The 18,657-nt window shown below is 35.3% G+C and overlaps 1 protein-coding gene across 4 annotated transcripts in view; it reads right to left on the bottom strand.

Moving 5' to 3' along the window:
- NUA (nuclear pore anchor) overlaps positions 1-18,657 on the bottom strand; it is a 55,996-nt gene that overhangs the window by 26,613 nt on the left and 10,726 nt on the right. Inside the window, exons 12-21 of one of the 4 annotated variants that reach the window (XM_089726570.1) lie at positions 15,419-15,467; positions 14,247-14,350; positions 14,103-14,171; positions 11,559-11,702; positions 11,346-11,450; positions 11,142-11,267; positions 3,640-3,718; positions 3,209-3,258; positions 2,329-2,402; positions 352-454 (exon numbers count right to left, since the gene is read on the bottom strand). In XM_089726570.1, the coding sequence (XP_089582696.1) occupies positions 352-454; positions 2,329-2,402; positions 3,209-3,258; positions 3,640-3,718; positions 11,142-11,267; positions 11,346-11,450; positions 11,559-11,702; positions 14,103-14,171; positions 14,247-14,350; positions 15,419-15,467 (903 nt within the window). The remainder of the gene's footprint in view (positions 1-351; positions 455-2,328; positions 2,403-3,208; positions 3,259-3,639; positions 3,719-11,141; positions 11,268-11,345; positions 11,451-11,558; positions 11,703-14,102; positions 14,172-14,246; positions 14,351-15,418; positions 15,468-18,657) is intronic. The other 3 variants (XM_089726572.1, XM_089726571.1, XM_089726573.1) reach the window with 3 other exon arrangements.

Genomic DNA, 18,657 nt, shown 5'->3' with positions numbered 1-18,657 from the left:
CTTAGTTGTAACGAATTTTTGGATAAGGTTTAATATGAAGGCTTGCAACCCAAAGGTTTTGGTCAATTTTGTTATTAATCCTTTTATTGGATATCATAATATTTACCAATCAAATGAGAGAGTAATGAATGTTATTTGATTATAATAAAGTTGACAGCTAACAAAAATAAATTATTAGTCAATATTATTAACTTAAACTTTTAGCATTCAAATGACACTTTGATATTTCAAAACTAAAGGGAAAACTAAAACAAATTGAGAATAGGAACCACCGAGTCATATCAAGGCCAAATATCAAACAAAAAAAGGTAGGCAAAAAGAATTCGTATCATATTGCCAAAGTAATTTTACCTGCTGCTCATGTTTGTTCATATAATTATCAAGCCTTTCTCTAGTGAAATTAACTTCCAGGCCCAACTTGTCACATTCTGATCGCAATGATATAATCTCACTCCTAGAAACACAAAATAGGGCAAAATTAAGCAAACACTATAAAGTAAGCCTTTCTTAAGCAAAATATCGTGAAGAAAGCTTTTTAATTAAGATGTTCCCAACTAGAACTAATACCTAGTTAAGCAGAGTCCAGTACAAGTAATCAATTGATGCATACAGAAATAGGGAACTGAAATAATATACTGGATTTTATGTAGCAAAATAAATAAAATAAAAAATAAAAATAAGGATGTCGAACTACATCACAAGCCTCACAAGATACACCAATTTTATCACCTCAACAGCAACTTCCTGTTTTATCCCGAAGCAACTATAATGGACACATATCAGCAACTAAATATGGGTATTGCTACTTTATAATCCTCCAAAACAAGGAAAATTTTCAGAACGTTTTTGAGACTCAAGCCTGACCCGTACTCCATCAAAACAGAATTTTGAAGATGGAAGGAGAAGAAGGGATAGTAACAAACAAAATGACAGATTAGAAAACCCCAGAACCGTATCAAAGGGGCCACATCGAAGTTCCATAAAATTGGAACTGCTTATGAAAATTGGAGAGAGATTCTCAAACACTGCTGAATATTCCATGAAAAAAGGGGATGTAACAGCAGAGTCAAAGCGAAGTGTAAATCTCGTTAAGTTCTACATCTTGTATAATTTACCATGAGAATGTAATAGAATCAATTAAATTCAAGTGTTTACCAAATCCAAAAGGGATGTTAGTTACACTAAAAGCAATAATCAGAGATAAGTCTTTAATACAAATATTTGGAGCTTTTTTCTTTCTGCAAACGGAGTTGAGAGGAAAGGACAGGAAATTTATGGAGAGTGCAAGACAAAACTGTTGAAATTAGGAAAAAACCTTACTGACTGCTGTACAGCAGTATAGCAAAAATAATGGAAATTGATGAGGAAATAAGCACCATAGAAAATCAATTATTATGCAACCAAGTGAGTTAAACTACTAAAACAAATTTCTCTATAAATAAATTATCAATGAAAACTAGTAAGTTCATTGTACTGATTAAAATCACATAATATTGATTCTTATTTAATATTAACTGTGCTTTATACTCTCCTAAAAGCAATTAAATTTCTTTATAACACATCACAACACCAAAAATAATCTTATCAAATTCTCATATATATAGCTTAAAATGGGGACCAGTGCTCGAAGCATCTCATATATGTGGGTTCTAGGGAGGGCCGCAGCCTTCCTCCTTATTTTGCAGAGGCTATTTCCATGGCTCAAACCCGTAACCTACAGGTTACAAGTGAGGTAGCTTAAACACAAAAAAAAAAAAAAAAAAAAAAAAAAAAAAAAAAAAAGAAAGAAAAGAAAAAGTTTAATCCCAAATAGAACTTCTTCTGTTCTGATTTTACTAAAAAAAGGTTAATTAATAATTATGTTTCAAAACTATGCCCACATGGTCTATTAGGTTTAAATTAAACTTCCACCACTCTATGAGATACCATTTGTTCCTTGTTTCCTATTGTGATTTAAGTCATTTTACAAGAGAAATTGTTCCAAGTACTTCCATAAAGCACAAGACTCGCTTGTTGCTCCAGCAAAACTTCCAAAGAAATTCCTATTTGGTAGAGTGGAGAAAAAGAAACGGAGAGAGAGGGGGCTGGATGATGGGTACCCTATCAACACATACATTAAGTGGCTTCTGACCCATTTACTACCAATTTTAAATGCAAATGACCTATTTGGTTAATGCATACTCTTTTAAAAAGCAACAATGGATGAATGACTGTTGCCATCCCCAATACATATCAAGCATTAAGAAGATGAAACTAGTACAAATATTCAAAGCTTATTAAAAATCTTGCGCGATTTTACATAGTGGAATACAAGGATAATAATATTACCTAGATTTTGCCAATTCCTCATCAAGAGATTTCAGCCGTTCAGCCGCCTTTTCTTGTGCTGCTTTAGCAGATTCCTATATAAATATGGAACTAAATTGTTAGAACATAGAAATACCAGAAAGGGAATGAGTAGGATGCAAACAAACTGAGCCAAACAAAGTCTCCCCCAACCCCCTGTTCGAGCTCAATTTGATTACTCCAAGACAAGCTCATTCAAGATTCAACTCCTATTATTCAAGCTCGAACCTGATCGGGCTCATTGACCTCTTATCCACCTCAAGCCCATAAATGAGATCAATATAAAGCAATCTTTAGTAAATTTTATACATATAGATTGCAGGTCCAACAAAAAGGACCCATATATTCCCTTGCATAGCGCACATAGATGTAAAAGAAGTGGGCAACTCCTTTTACTCCGAGAGATGAGGACCACAGCTTCCTTGTTAAGCGACCTTTGGTGGTTGCTTTTTTCGTCATGCTAAGTTTTCCCATTGATATCTTATAGTCTAAAATTTAATTTGGTACATAGGAGCTATATAAGCTACATTATAAAAGACAATAGAACACAATATAATTTAGAAGTGATCCCATATCAGATTTATAATTGAAATAATAAATTTAAAGGGCGCAGATTCAGTTAATGATAATGTTTTATCAAAAAAGAGAGTAAAACGAGCATGTTCATGCAACTGTTGAGGAACATCATCGAGACGAGTTCTACTATGTTCATTTATAAAGCATGCCTAAAATTTTTGCTCAAACTTGTCCATTTAACCTTATAACAAACCATTGAGTTTGTTCAGAAGCCGCACACTTTGCATACTGATTCTTTTGCACTGGTAGCAATGACCATTCCAAATATCTGAAGTCTTAAACATACCTGAGAGCCTTCAAGCACAAGTAAGAGATTTTTCCTTCCATCATCAGCAACTATGCAAATATAAACGGGATAAATAAGTATGAGACAGAGGCTGAAATATAAAATAAGATCATATCTCTATTTTTTCTGAATAAAGACCAAATTTGAATGCAATGGCTCTATGGTGACAAGAGATCAGTGAAACTGCTCCGGATTTTTCCTTCTGACAGCAAATTGTTGCTTATTTAGTATTACTTTAATGTTATGCATGTATACAAACGCACTAAACATGGATGTTCACATTATCCACTCAAGCAGCAGTTTTAAGTTTTATAGAAAAAGTTTTATGGATGTTCACAACATTGCCAAACTTTCAGCTCCAGTAAAAATAGAAAAAGTTTTAAAAGGGATGGCAGGCATGCATATTATGTCAGTAAGATGAGATTGACAACCTGCTGGTGCATCCGAAGAACGGGAAGATGATGAATGTAGTTTATGTTCCTCTTCATATAGCCTTTTGTACATAGCAACCTGTTTACACAAAAAGAAATGAAGCAAAACAGATAAATGTAAGAATGTATTAATCAAATCAACCTACGACATGTTTGTGCACATGCAGCACATTAGAACAAAGGAAAAGGAACAGCAAGAAACATTGGGCGTCAGGAGCCTTACTGAGGTGAGAGAGACAGAGGAACCAGCCTAACACTGTTTGTATAGTGAGTAATTCTCAAACAATTGGTGAAATAGGGTCCAAATCTAATGAGAAGGGGAAATTAGGGTTGGAGGATACGATTAAAGATAGTGTTGCCTTGTATAGTTTGTTTATTCTATTAGCCATATGTTAAGTGTAAAGGGTAGAATAGAGATTTACACAGATTCCCTAGGTATAAATAGAGTTGTAAGTATTGTCTATGTGTGATTGAATAAAAAAATTCTCCTAAAGTAACACAAAAATCAACATGGTATCAAAGCATATTTCTGACCTTTCTTCAGCTCATGCACAGTAGAGAGAGAAACCAGTTAGAGAGAGAAAAACCCTAGATTTAGGGTAAACACACTGCGGCTTCAGGAGGGGGAGTGGAGTGTTACCGCCCATCTCAGGTGAAAGAGGGCCTGCCGATCTGTCTGCCGTGCAGATTCCGGCGACTGTCCGACGAGGCCCGTGGTCCCACGTGCCGCCGGAAGTTTCTGCCTCTAGTCCCACTCGCCAGCGGGCGGCAGCGCATAATGCAGTTTCCGGCCACCACTCCAGCAGCAGTTTACTCTGGCAGACTCGCCCCAGTGTTGCATCTCCACCTGGAATATTCTTCTGGTCTGATTCTCACTTTTCAGGCTTCCCTTTCTTCCTCACCTATGAGCGAGCTAACAACAAATCCTCTTCTTTCTTCTCATTGTTTCGGACTGTTTTCAGGGTGTTTTCTGGTTTCAGGCTTGATTTCTGTGCTTTTCTAGTTTTTTTTACAGCAGGTGATGATTCAGGGATCATTGATACTAAGGTTGTCCCTTCACATGACAACCGTGCATTACAAATTAGCCAGGCAAAGCTCAACAAAACAAATTACCTCGCTTGGTCAAGGTCTTGCTTCTTGTTTATCAAGGCTAGTGGGTTACAAGGCTATATTACTGGTTCTAAAGTCGCACGCACACCTCTGAATGACACTTATGATAGATGGGACTCCCAAAACTCAGTAGTTATGTCGTGGCTAATTAATTCCATGGAGCCTAGGATTGCAAATGGGTATTTGATGTTAGATTCCATAGCAAAAATTTGGAAAACTGTGACTAAGACCTGTTCTCAGCATGTAAATTTTTCTCAAGTGTATGAGCTTCGCAACAAAGTCCATAGCTTGAAGCAAGGGGAGTTGACTGTTAATCAATGCTTTGAATGACCTATGACAACAGCTAGACTACTATGAGACATAATCCCAAGTGCGAAGAGGACGTGGTTGGATACCAGAAGAAGGTTGAGACTGAGAGAGTTTATCAGTTTCTTGTGGGATTGCATGCTGAATATGACCCAATCAAGATCCAGAGTTTGGGACAGAGTCCTATGATTTCCTTAGAAGAAACGTACTCTTATGTTCAACAAGAGAAGAGTAGGAGAGGTGTGATGTTATTCACCGGGCCGTCTGAGAAAGCTACACTTATAGCTTCCTAATCTTTATAGACTACTCGTGCTTCTTCTGAGGAGGATTCCCGAAGATGTGACCATTGTGGAAAGTCGGGACACACTAAGGATTCATGCTGGAAGTTACATAGACGACCAACTGGTGGACGTGGTCGTGGCTGTGGGGGTAGAAGGTCAAATTCATCTCAATATGTTGCACATCAAGCTGAGGTGGTAGCAGCTCCTAAAGTAGTTTCAGCATCCCAGTTAGAAGTTTATCTGCCGAAGAGGTACAGACCTTGAGGCGTCTTATAACAAAGCTCGACTCTCCATCCACTTCAGAAGCTTCTCTAATTTTGTGCATTCCGGTATAACTCTTCTAGCTGATTCTGTTGATGATTCATAGGTTATAAACTCAGGAGCAAACAAACATATGACAGGCTCATCTAGTAAATTCCTAGCATATTCACCTTGTTCTGGTAAAGAAACTGTTCGTATTGCAGATGGTTCCTTTACATCTATTTCTAAAACAGGTTCTATTCAATGCACTCCTATCATCCATTTAAATTTTGTTCTTCATATTCCCAGCTTCCCTGTAAATCTTTTGTCTGTGAGTGCTATTACAAAGGCCCTTAAGTGCAAAGTTGAGTTTTTTCCCACTCATTGTGTTTTGCAGGATCTGAAAATAGGAGAAACAATTGGCTTTGGTAGATTGCACGATGGCCTATACCTCCTCGAGAAGGGTAGCAATTGTCCAGCTTCAAGAGTTCCCCGAGCACTGTCGAGAAGTAGTAGCACTAGTCAAACAGTTATTATGTGGCATAGGCGGTTAAGACACCCTTCTTTTGTTGTTCTTAAAGGTTATCCTAACTTGTTTAGTGTTGAGAAAATATATTGTAATTGTATTTCTTGTATCTCATCAATCGATTACATAGGTCTATATATAAGGAATTCCTACGTTACCTAACTATTTAGGAATACAAATCATAAACTAATTAGGAATCTAACTCCTAATAGAACTCTATTTACAATTAATCCTTAACACTCCCCCTCAAGTTGGAGCATAGATGTTAATCATGCTCAACTTGTTACAAACTACTACTTTCAGCAAAGCACAATACCATACTCAGCAACTGTACCCACTTCATTATAGCAATAAAGAATCCCAAACCACATAGTAGTAGCAGAACCAAGACAACACACTTAGGTTGTCAAAACAAATCTCATTGAACCAGAAAACAACTCACAGGGCTGTTTCAAGCTTCCATAATCAATGCCTCAAAGAGGAAGCCCAGTAGCGCAGATATTCTAAAACGCAGCAAAGGAAAATCTGGCAAACGGAGCACACCACTGAAGGCCAAGAACACAATGCAACTCACTAGGGTTGCACTGCTCTTAACAAAGGAGAAGGTTCAAAAGCAGAATACCCATAACTGCAGCAAAGGTGCCATACCAAACCCTAATGCAATAAGGAATCACTAGAAAATCACCAAAAGTTACCTAAACCAATTGTCACAGCAAGGGAAAAATATGTTTCCACAGCAAATTAAAGCAACAACAGTAGCAGAGGACTGCTCGACACAGCTGCAACAGAATCGCAGCAAACAAACCTATTGAATAAGCCCAAGAATGACGATGCAACTCACTGGGTTGCATTCAAGCCAACGTCGGCAACCGAGCAGCAGCCTCTGGTCCTTTTTGCTTGCGTTGTTTGCGACCAACGCGAGCCGGTGGTGCTGCTGGCTCGAATTCCTTATCTTTCTTGTCGCCTCCATCGGATTTTCTGTGTCCGGGAAGGCCTTGCCAATTGCCAGATGGTCCTTGACCCATGGCTTGCTTTTGTGCGAGACAGAGATTTGAGTTTGGCTTTTTTTTTTTTTTTTTTTTTTTTTGAATGGAAGGCTCTGATACCATGTTGAGAGAATATATTGTAATCGTATTTCTTGTATCTCATCAATCGATTACATAGGTCTATATATAAGGAATTCCTACGTTACCTAGCTATTTAGGAATACAAATCATAAACTAATTAGGAATCTAACTCCTAATAGAACTCTATTTACAACTAATCCTTAACATTTAGCAAATGTCATTTAGATTCCTTAGTTTCTAATGCTTGTGAGCTTGCTAAACATTCAAGAAACACTTATGTTTCCCATAATAAAAAAAGTTTTGTTCCTTTTATGACTATTCATTTTGATGTGTGGGGACCTACTTCTACTGTTTCATTATCTGGATATAGGTCGTTTGTTACATTCATTGATTGTTGTACTCGGTTAACTTGGGTTTATTTGTTGAAAACAAAGAGTGAAGTGTTTTCAATCCTTTCATAAAATGATTAGTACACAATTTGATGCTAAGGTTAAAATTTTCAGAGCTGATAATGGAACAGAGTATATGGAGACTATGTTTCAAGCATATCTAGATTCCAAGGGAATCATACATCAGACTAGTTGTGTGAATACGAGTGTTCAAAATGAGGTGTCTGAAAGAAAGAATAGACATTTGTTAGAAGTGACCAGATATCTCTTGTTTACCATGAATGTGCCTAAACCTTATTGAGGAGATGCTCTTCTTTTCTACAGCATATCTGATTAACAGAATGCCTCTTAGAACATTTAACTTTAAAAGTCCTAAAGAAGCATTACAGGGTGATACCTCATACACTGTTCCTCTAAAAGTCTTTGGTTATGTGTGCTTTGTTCATCACAGATATGGAGGCAAATTAGAACCTTGAGCCTTGAAATGTGTTTTAGTTGGCTATTCTACCACACAAAAAGGGTATAAATGTTACCATCCTCCATCTCGAAAATATTATATGAGAATGGATGTAACCTTTAGAGAGGCTGAACCTTATTTTAACCCCACTCCTCTTCAGGGGGAGATTAGGATGGAAGAAGAGGAAGTGGGAATTATTCCTTTGTCTGTATCTATACCTCAACAATTCATGAACCTTGTTAACATGATGAAGCAATATAAAAACCAAGAGAGGATAATCAGGTTCAAAGAGAAGCTAGACTAGATAGGCCAGATCTAAAGAGATACAGCAGAAGGGAGAAGACTAGTGCCATTGTGCATGATTCCACAGCTCAACCGTCTTCCTTGCAATCAGGTCTAGAAAATCAAGGTGGTGAGCTTCCTATAACTCCTACTCTTCCTACTTCTAATACAACTCCTATAATACATAGTGCTGATTTTGATCCTGTTACTAATCCTATTATTGATGACTCCAATATTCCTATTGCTCTTAGCAAAGGTGTGAGATCATGTAATAAACATCCTATCTCTCAATTTGTTTCTTATGATTCTTTGTCTTCTCCCTATAGAGCCTTTGTCTTGTTTGTTTCTTCTGTTTCTATTCCACAGTATTGGCAAGAGGCATATCAAGATCCAAAATGGAAGAGATGAAAGCTTTGGCAAAAAGCGGAACTTGGGATCTTGCTGCTTCTTGAGTAGAAAAAAAAAACCAATGGGATGTAAGTGGGTGTTTACAGTAAAGCACAAGACGGATGGCACAATTGAACAGTACAAGGCTAGGTTGGTGGCAAAAGGATATACACAAACTTATGGTGTTGATTACCAAGTGACCTTTGCTCTAGTTGCAAAGATGAACACCAATCAAAATCAGTTTGTCATGTGCTGTTAACCTAAACTGGGAATTACATCAATTTGATGTAAAAAATGCTTTTCTGCATGGAGATTTAGAAGATGATGTCTACATGGACGTTCCTCCGAGGTTTTGAGTGTCAAAAAACCAAAGGAAAGGTATGCAAGTTAAAGAAGGCTTTACATGGTCTCAAACAGTCACCTAGGGCATGGTTTGACAGACTCAGTAAGGCCATGATTTCCTTTGGTTACACTCAGAGTAATGCTAATCATACTTGTTTATCAGACACTGTAACGGTAGGATCACATTACTCGTTGTATATGTTGATGATATGGTTGTAACAAGAGATGATGAAGTAGAAGTTGCTCACATGAAGAAACTTCTGGCCCAAGAGTTTGAGATTAAGGATTTAGGGAGCCTGAAATACTTTCTTGGTTTTGAAGTTGCTAAATCCGATAAGGGATTTTCATCACTCAAAGGAAATATGTCCTAGATCTTTTGGAAGAAACAGGTCTACTGGGATGTAAGCCAAGTGATTCTCCAATTGAGGTCAATCACAGATTGCAAGCAGGAGTTGAGAAGACAGTTGATCTGGGCCAATATCAGAGGTTGGTTGGAAGGTTAATTTATCTCTCACATACTAGACCTAATATTGCATATGCTATTAGCCTCTTTAGTACATGCATGACCCTCATGACTCTCACCTTGAAGCTATCTTCCGTATATTGAGGCATCTGAAGTCTGCCCCTGGAAGAGGCATAATGTTTTCAAAGCATGGCCGTCTTAAAATTGAGGCCTATACTGATGCACATTGGGCTGGATCTCTAGATGACCAAAGATCGACTTCAGCCTTTGCACCTTTGTTGGAGGAAATTTGGTCACTTGGAGGGGTAAAAAACAGAATGTAGTAGCTCATTCAAGTGCAGGAGCCGGGTATAGATCCATGGCACTAGGAGTTTCTTAAATGTTATGGGTGAGAAAGTTAATGGAAGAGTTGAAAGCTATTAGCATCGCTCAGAATCCGGTTCAGCATGATAGAAAAATAGCACACAGAGACTAAAAGACACTTCATAAAAGAGAAAATCAACTAGAGTGTTTTGAAGCTTACTCATATGACATCGGATAATCAACTAGCAGATAAAGGGGCTAAGTGGCAAAGCCTTCCACAACCTAGTATGCAAGTTGGGCATGCTTAATATATACGCACCAACTTGAGGAGGAGTGTTCTCTTGTATAGTTTGTTTATTCTATTAGCCTAATGTCAAGTGTAAAGGGTAGAATAGAAATTTACACAGATTCCCTAGGTATAAATAGAGTTGTACCTATTGTCTATGCGTGATTGAATAAAAAAATTCTCCTAAAGTAACACAAAAATCAACAGACAATAAGAAAAAACAAGAAAGAAGAAATTGAAGATTGTTGGGGCCATGAACAGTAGTATCCAAGGTACTTAGCAACAAAGGAAATTAGCGTGAAAAGATAGGGATAAAGAAGAGTTGACAAGCCTTCCAAATCAAATACTCAAATTTTCATTTGTAAATAAATCTAAGGATCCATTTGAATAGCTAGTCATACGAGGTGATCGTGTATGATTTTTTATGATTTTATACTTGAAACTTAAAACAAAAATCCACTCATTTTAAATGACCAAATGGGCACTGTATCTTATCCAAAGTGGACTCTAAGCAAAATAGCTAGTTCAATAGTATGTATAAAAATGTAAAGGAATGTAATTTATCCTACTAGGATTATGAATACCAAACAGAGGAGAACTCTAATAATACTCCCTCCGTCCACAAATATATGTCGTTTAAGGTTTTCATATGGTAATTAGGAAAGCAATTAATTCATTTTTTTGCTCATTAATTTGACTCAATTCAGCTTATCCCACATAATTAATGACAAAAGATGGTTTTAGAAAATAGTAGAAATACTTTACATAAGGGTAAAATTGGAAAAAGTTCATTAATTACTTCTTTGTATTCCCAAAGCGGCAAATATTTGTGAACAAAGAAAGTACTCCAAAACTACTTAGATTTGTGGATAGAAGGAGTATTAAATAGGACAGGGAGCCAATAACTTAATAAAATATTCCAAATGATAATAAGGAAATCCTAAAAAAGTATTAGAACTGATTTATCCTAAATTAAAAACTTAAAAGAAAAGTCAGATTTTCATAATTAAGAATCAAATCTAAATAATCCCCAATTTTAGTTTTCCTTGGATGCATAACTTACAGAGGTATGAAGTGATTCAAGCATACGCCCTTGCTCTTCCGCCCTTTGCAACACTGCAGCAACTTTGCAAGCAGCTTCATCAGTATGTTTTTTCAGCTCCATTTCAAACTTCTCCTGCAATTTCAGCTAGTTATCAAGAAATCTCTCTATAAGTAGAAGTTGCACACCAACCAAATAAAGCTATACAAAGGTTATGGTAAGAACCTTGAGCTCCAACTCTTTATTTTCAATCTGGTAAGTAAGATCACGCACGAGGCTCCTAAGCTGCACATTCTGCTCAACTAATCCATTTATGTCATTGAAAGTTAACTGTACATTGTTTCAACAAAACCGAACATGAATAATTTGCTAATAAATCTTTACAAGCAGAAAGTAAGATATGTAAGCCAACATTCCAGCTGAGAACTCTGAGCTTACAAGCCGTTCTGAAATTACTTTTTCAGCATCGGATTCCTCATCCATGCCAACAGCAGGAACTGCTATATAGTCATCAGTCTCGTCATGCCCAGTAGATCCACAGCGAAGTTGTATGTCACGACACTCCTTGAGAAGAACTGTGACCTACAATATCATTTGCAACATCAAGAGATGCCACTAGCAGGCATAACAGATAATGAACTAGATGATTATTGAAGATTGATTACTATGCATCAACTGATTGCCCATGGACTTGGGTGCCATTTGATAGAAATTTACGCTTTGCATTGTATATCAAAATGAACAAGAAGGCTCTAAAGAGATGATTAAAGTGGTTGGTTCATACGATATTTCAATTAGCACTCCCCAAAAGGTTTCCAATATTCCTCTTATCAAATTTATCACTCAGATGGAGTATGCTACCCTTTTATATTTTAAAGTGATCTCACAAAACCAAACTTGACGTTATGTTGACTCAAACAAGGAACAAAAAGAAACAATCTATATGGTTGACTTCTTAATCTAATGAAAAATGTAAGCAAAAATTTATGGTTTTTCTTTCTTTTGTTTTTAACGTTATAAAAAAAGTAATCCAAGGACAAAATAAAAAGACTAACTAGAAAGCACAAGCTCTAATTTTCCAGTTTCATTAACAATTAACTAGTCAAGCATCAATTCGAAAAACAAAAACTAATGAAGCATACAATCTACAAATATAATGCAGTTTAATCCTCAGCTCCAATTAGGATAGCTTGCATGACAAAGCCAATGAACATGAAACTAAATATTTTTGTATTAAAATATTAGAAAATCATAAAAGTTGCACATTCAATTATCTTTAATATTTATTGTGAAGAGAAGTCACAGCAAGCATTTAATTAAAGCATCAATAAATAAAGAATGATAAGGAACAACATTAATTTTAATCAAAAAAAAATTGAATGTTTTGGTCAATTACTAATTATGTAGTCCACAGAAAAAAATTGACTTTTTCTTTTGTGACCGAACCAATGAAGTAAGCCACAAGGCGCACTAAGGCTCAAAGGGATGTTGGAGCCTACACACTAGCCTCTAGGCAAAGGCACATGCCCAAGTAAGGCGAATTGCAAAAATTTTAAAAATAAAATTAACACATGAATCTAAAAATTATAATTTAAGGTATCCAAAAAAAAGAAAAATAAAAAAATCTGAAAAAAATGGGAAAAGACACATAAATCAGAAAAGAAAAATCAGCAACAGATTGTGTTTTAAGATATTCAAGTTAAGATGGAAAGGATTATAATTAAGAAAAATAACAACAAAACTAAGACTTAATCCAAACTAGTTCAGGAAGAAAATAGAAAGAAAATAGAAGGCAAATATAGAAAGAGGGTTTGAGAGAGACATATTTGAATGGCAGCTGGTCAGAAGGTAGATTGTAGGATGTGAGCACAAGATGGAAGAGTGAAGGCTGACTTGAAAAGCAGGTTACTGGTTTCTATGTTGCATTCTATTTCTTTTATTTATTTTATGCAACTAGATGTCAGCGGGACAGCTTTAAATTAAAAGAAAATCCTAGGTGACTTGTTCAAGAAAAAAAAAATACAAAGCCACAACAATGGTGCAATGAGGCGCAAGCCCGTGAGCCTTAAGTAAGGCGCACCTTTAATAACTATGGTAAGTTTGAAAGTGTACAGTCTCTTCAAAATACAAATGGATAGTATAATCCATTTGAGTGGTAAATTTAATAAAAGGAATGCCAAAAACCTTTTCATGAGTGCCAATTTAATGTTATAGCTATATTTCATAATCATGTTCCCTCTGTGAATTATTTTCATTTTATCATTGCTTGAGTCTTCTTCTGCTTGTCGAAGTTGTGTTTTAAAAGCTAGAAGTTAAGATTGTAATTTAGAATGAACAATTGGGCTCTCCTCTCGTAATTGAAGTACTATTTAGGGTTTCTACACAATTATTGGTATTTGAATTTCCTAGGAATTATCCCCCTTGATTTCATGACCATGAATACTAGTCTAACCTTCATATTCCTCCACACAAGGAATTAGCGTTTGCTTCTTCTACTGTTCCATTTTTTGTAAAGGAGAGGGGGACAATTGTGGCAGCAGATAGGATCAAGGAACAGAGAGAAGAAGAAGAAGAGAATATTAAAAATAATATTCTACTTTAATTATAAATTTTGGACAAAATTGCAAAAACACATTTTTTGGGTAATCAGGTAAAACAATGGTGCAAGAAATAATTATGACAAAAAAAATGATATTTCTCGGGATAAGAAATGCACCAACCATGAAAATAATTAATAGCATCAAGGGCATAAACTGTTATTAACAACCCAATAACAATGTCACTGATGTATTCATCTACAATTACATGAAATCAGCCTCCAATGCTGGTGTTGAAACAATGCCAAGCTATCGGAGGAAAGAAATGAAGTGCATGTTAAAAATAAAAAAAATAAAAAAAAGATATAAAATAAAAGACAAAGCAAGCATTAGAGGCTCTACAAAAACTTAATTTAAAACATGGGCAAAATAGTAGAATCATTGCCTGTTTCTGAAGATCAACAATCTCCTTCTGGGCCAAATCGTTCTCACGCTCACGCCGCTTTACATCAGCCTATAAAATCAAAAATGAGTTACCATCAACAACAGCTAGAGATTAAAATATATAACAGTCTCAGATGATATGAACCTTCAATTCTTGGATTGTTTTCTCTAGATTTGCCTGTTCAGAAATGGAGTGCTGCAACTTTTGGTTGATGATAGAGTATGACTCAGCCATTCTATCATACTCAGCTACATAATCAACAGTTTTGTCAAGTACACATATGATCACTAACAGAGGGGGTACGCATATAATCACAATAGACAGACGATCATTGTAAAGACAGCGCATAACATAAATACTGATATCAACCAATGGTTCATAATTTCAGCATCATTATACAAAATACACGATTCGTAGGGTTGTTTACGAATATTTTAGTCGGACTCGGACTATTTAGCCATTTTCTATTTTAGTTTCTCTATATAAGCTTGTAGGCTTTATAGTTTATACACTTCTGTTTTTAGTTGAATTAAAGTTTGTTTTGGTGTGGGAACTTACTGTTCTACATCACCCAAACAATCCTTGAAAAGCATTAACAATTTCCTCATCAAATGTCTGTAGACCAATCTTGCAATGTTAATGTAAATAGCATCTAAAGACCAAGCTAAAAATAAGAAGACAGTTCTATATCTACACCAATGTTTAAAACAACCTATCCATGAGAGAGTAGAATTCTCCACAATGTTTAAAGCAAATGATTATGCCTCTCATTAATGGGAGATCTTAGCATGGCATTAATTAATAACCAAAAAATAGAATTCCCCCATGCAATAATCTCCCTAAGAGGGACAGATATTTAGCAGATATGTTGTTTGATAATTTATCCAAAGGAACTAAGGCATTTCAACAGATTCAGGTAAAGATTGCCATAGTCCCCACACCAACACACAGACCAGAGCGAAAGAGAGAAAGAGAGAGAAACTCAAGTGAGGCTACAAAGATTCCTATAATAAATCCCACTGAGTTAGGACAAGAACTAATTAATGAAAATTATGAAGAACCTCAAAAAAATAGAGCGAAATCCCAAAAAAACGTTTCAATAATTTATGCTAATTAATAAAATAAACAAGCACCCTATCAATATTTTGCAGGAATTGAACAAAACATTTCCACAACTAATTTGGGACAATTCGAGTTTCTGAGTCATAAAGAATAAGCTGTACACAGTTACACAGTTATGAATGATAACATGTAACTGTACAAAGTAATGACCCATTCAAGCATCCAGAAATACGCTGCAAGAGCATAAAGAATACCTCTTTCATCCAAAATGATTCCAGCTTTCTCCTCCAGTTCACATAGGACCTAAACAACAAAGACAATTGACCTATTCAAGATCTTAAAGTCAAAGAGAAAGGTTAGAAATTTTCAAGATTATCAAGGATTCATACAGCCAACCCTAATTAGTTGGAATTAAGGCTTAACTATTGTTATTGTTAATTACAGAAAACAACCTGCAGATTTCCAAAATATATATTATAGTTTGGTTAAGGAAGAAACTTTATCTATTATATTTCTTTCATCTTGGAGAAAACAACAATGAAGAGATTGAAAATAGAAGAGAAACTGATCTGGCCAAGGAAAGGTTCACTAGGTGCACTTTTTAAGCCAAGAAGAAATGAGGAAGAGGTGATCTGGAAAGGGATGGGTGTGGGAGGCATGATCTAGCCTAGAAGCATAGATGTGCAATCTAGTTAGGGAAGGGTAAAGAGGGATGACATGATATAGCTAAGGGTCGATGTCAACATGATTTGGATAGGAGAATTAAGTGGTGGACCAAGTGGGTTATGCTAGAGGGAGAATGGGGAAGAGAGAAGCAGATGTTAGCATATTAGGTTCAGGGCTTGTTTGGTTCACCAGATGCAGCAAATGAAGTTAGACTTTGGTGATAGGGGACGTTAATAAACTGCCCAAACCAATCCAAAAACACAATTTTAAATAGCTGGAGGTTTGGTTTGATTTGCAAAAATTAGCAACGGAGCTTTATGGTTTTGGGGTTAAAACCGCCTAAACTGAACAAAACCATACTAATTCAATTATGGTCAAGGAAATTATGGTTCAATTCAATTTTTGAATGAAAATTTCCTTTGTGTTGCTTTGTTTATAGTGAATAAGTAAACCATTTCCACATGTAAATTATATAATTATTTTAAGGAAAGTCCAAGTATTAAACAATTATTCATTAAAAATATATTAATACACATTACTTACAAATTATAAATGGATTAAGCAATAGTTTTTTATAATTTTTTAGCAATAAATGTAGAAATAAATCAACATTTAAAATCTATATCAATAAATTGCTTTTAGCTATTGACTTATTGAAGAATTAAAATGTATAGATCAATAAAAAATTGAAGAATAAAACAAATATATTTTTATTTTATTGTTAAGTTAAAAAAAGGTGTGCAATGCAAATTGAAAATGTTTTTCACACATATAAAACACATTTATAAAATATATATTCTACCAGAAACCGCAAAACCAAAACAACGGTTGAATTTTGATAAACCACCATCTTAGGTTTGGTTTGGATGAAGCTTCAATCCGAACCATGAACACCCCTAGTTTGTAACGCTAGTTATTAGTTGTTGGCAAGTAAAATCAACAATTTGCAATCGCAAGTGAATAATATATTACTAAGTATTTGGTAATTTTAGTTGTTGAAACTGCAATAAGTATGCTAATTAACAATGAAGGTCATAATTTTCTATATATGTGACAAATGATACTCTCGTACACAAATGTATTTCATTTTTAATTGGACTTTGTAAAATTAATTTAACAAAATGCAAAGTACATATAAACAAACATATGTATTCTTCGTATGTAAATATATATATATAAAGCATAAGCAAGCATATTATATGCTTTATATAGATTTAATATAAAGACATAAAAAAAATTAAAAAAATTGTTATGCAATACCTACCTAAATGAAAATGGTGTTGGTTGTCATAATATATATATAAATTAAGTATATTATATTTTATACAGACTTTAATATAAAGATATAAATATTTTTAAAAAAAATTCTAAGCATGCAGTACCTGCCTGAATAAAAATGGCACTGTTTATAGGTCTCCACAATAAACTACAACCATATTCAGTCATTACAAATAATGAAAAAACGCCATCTACAATATTGCTTTTATCTATTTATGCATATGGTTTTTTTTAATTAGAGCAACTTGAGATGTCTTTTCTATGTCAACACTATCAGTTGAATTAAAAGTTAGGATTCCTATTGGAGGAACCTCTAAACACCATATGTTAAACAACATTTACCTAGCACCCTATGTCCAATGGTTGGGACCTCAACCACTAAACATTAGTTCCAAACGCTACACCAAAAGTGTTTAAATTTTAAATATTTGATATTTAGATAGGCTTAATCTTAGAATACCCCAAACTTTGTAACCTATTGAAGTTGCACCCTATTTAAAACTTTTTGACATGGATATCCTAAATTGCAACTTTGAATGCAATTGACTCTAAAAATCTTGAGCTTGGGTTAACTCACAACCTCAAGTCAAAACAACACAGCATAAGTAAAAACTACTGCAATCTTTCACTCCTTCTGTCTCTTCCACGCTATCTGGAATTTCTGATGAATAAGAGAAAGAACAACTTACTTGACCTCCCTCAATCTCTCACTCTCTCCATTGCTTATGCCAAATGCCCAAAATCAACCCTGGAATCAAGGCGTTTATATCGATTGCCTAACCCTAGATTCTGAAGCAGTGAAGTCCGAATTACACTTTTCAATCGACATTGCCAGCAACTTTAGTTGTGGAATCAGAGGTAGAGGCATGGGCTGAGAGTTTGGAATGAATTCACTAAAGAGTAGGGACGAGTTGTCGTTGCCAGTAAACCAAGATTTCAGGTCCTGAAACGTGGAATTTTCTTACAAATCTACAAAATGTTGAGGCTCACGCATTGTTTAAGAAAATTGATTCTTTAACTATGGCTTTCAAAAGAGGATAAAGAAATTAAGTGTAGTATGTGTGTGAGAGAATAAGAGTTGCAAAGGAAAACTAAACTTGTTGCTCACACAAGAGGAAGAGGGGGAGAGAGAGAGAGAGTGGCAAAGGAAGTGAGATTGCATGTGAGAGAGAGGGTCAGAGTAAGATATCCTTTTGGTTGCTAAGTTAGCTTCAGTTAACCTTGTTTTGGCTTTGGGGTGCAATTACACTCAAAGTTGCAATCTATTCAAAAAGGTCAAAATAGAGTATAATTGCAACAGGTCCTAGAGTTCATAGTACTCTAGACAGTTAAGCCGTTTAAATATAATTAACACTTTTTATTTGTGGTACCTACCATGTCAACATATTCAAAGGTTATAAATAGGTAAGCAATCAGTTTAACTGAACCAGACAAAACCGAACCAGCTCAGTTCAGTCTGATCAAATACTTTTTCATGATAATCGAACCCAAACCTAAATAGTACAAAACCAGTTCATTTTGGGTTTGGTTTGGTTATTCTGAACCAAAA

The sequence above is a fragment of the Jatropha curcas genome, chromosome 10 (genome assembly GCF_041381405.1).
Source record: "Jatropha curcas cultivar XTBG-Jc1 chromosome 10, XTBG_Jcur_1.0, whole genome shotgun sequence".
Taxonomy (NCBI): Eukaryota; Viridiplantae; Streptophyta; class Magnoliopsida; order Malpighiales; family Euphorbiaceae; genus Jatropha; species Jatropha curcas.
Note: the sequence above shows the minus strand (reverse complement) of the source record. Positions and strands in the feature narration are given on the sequence as shown.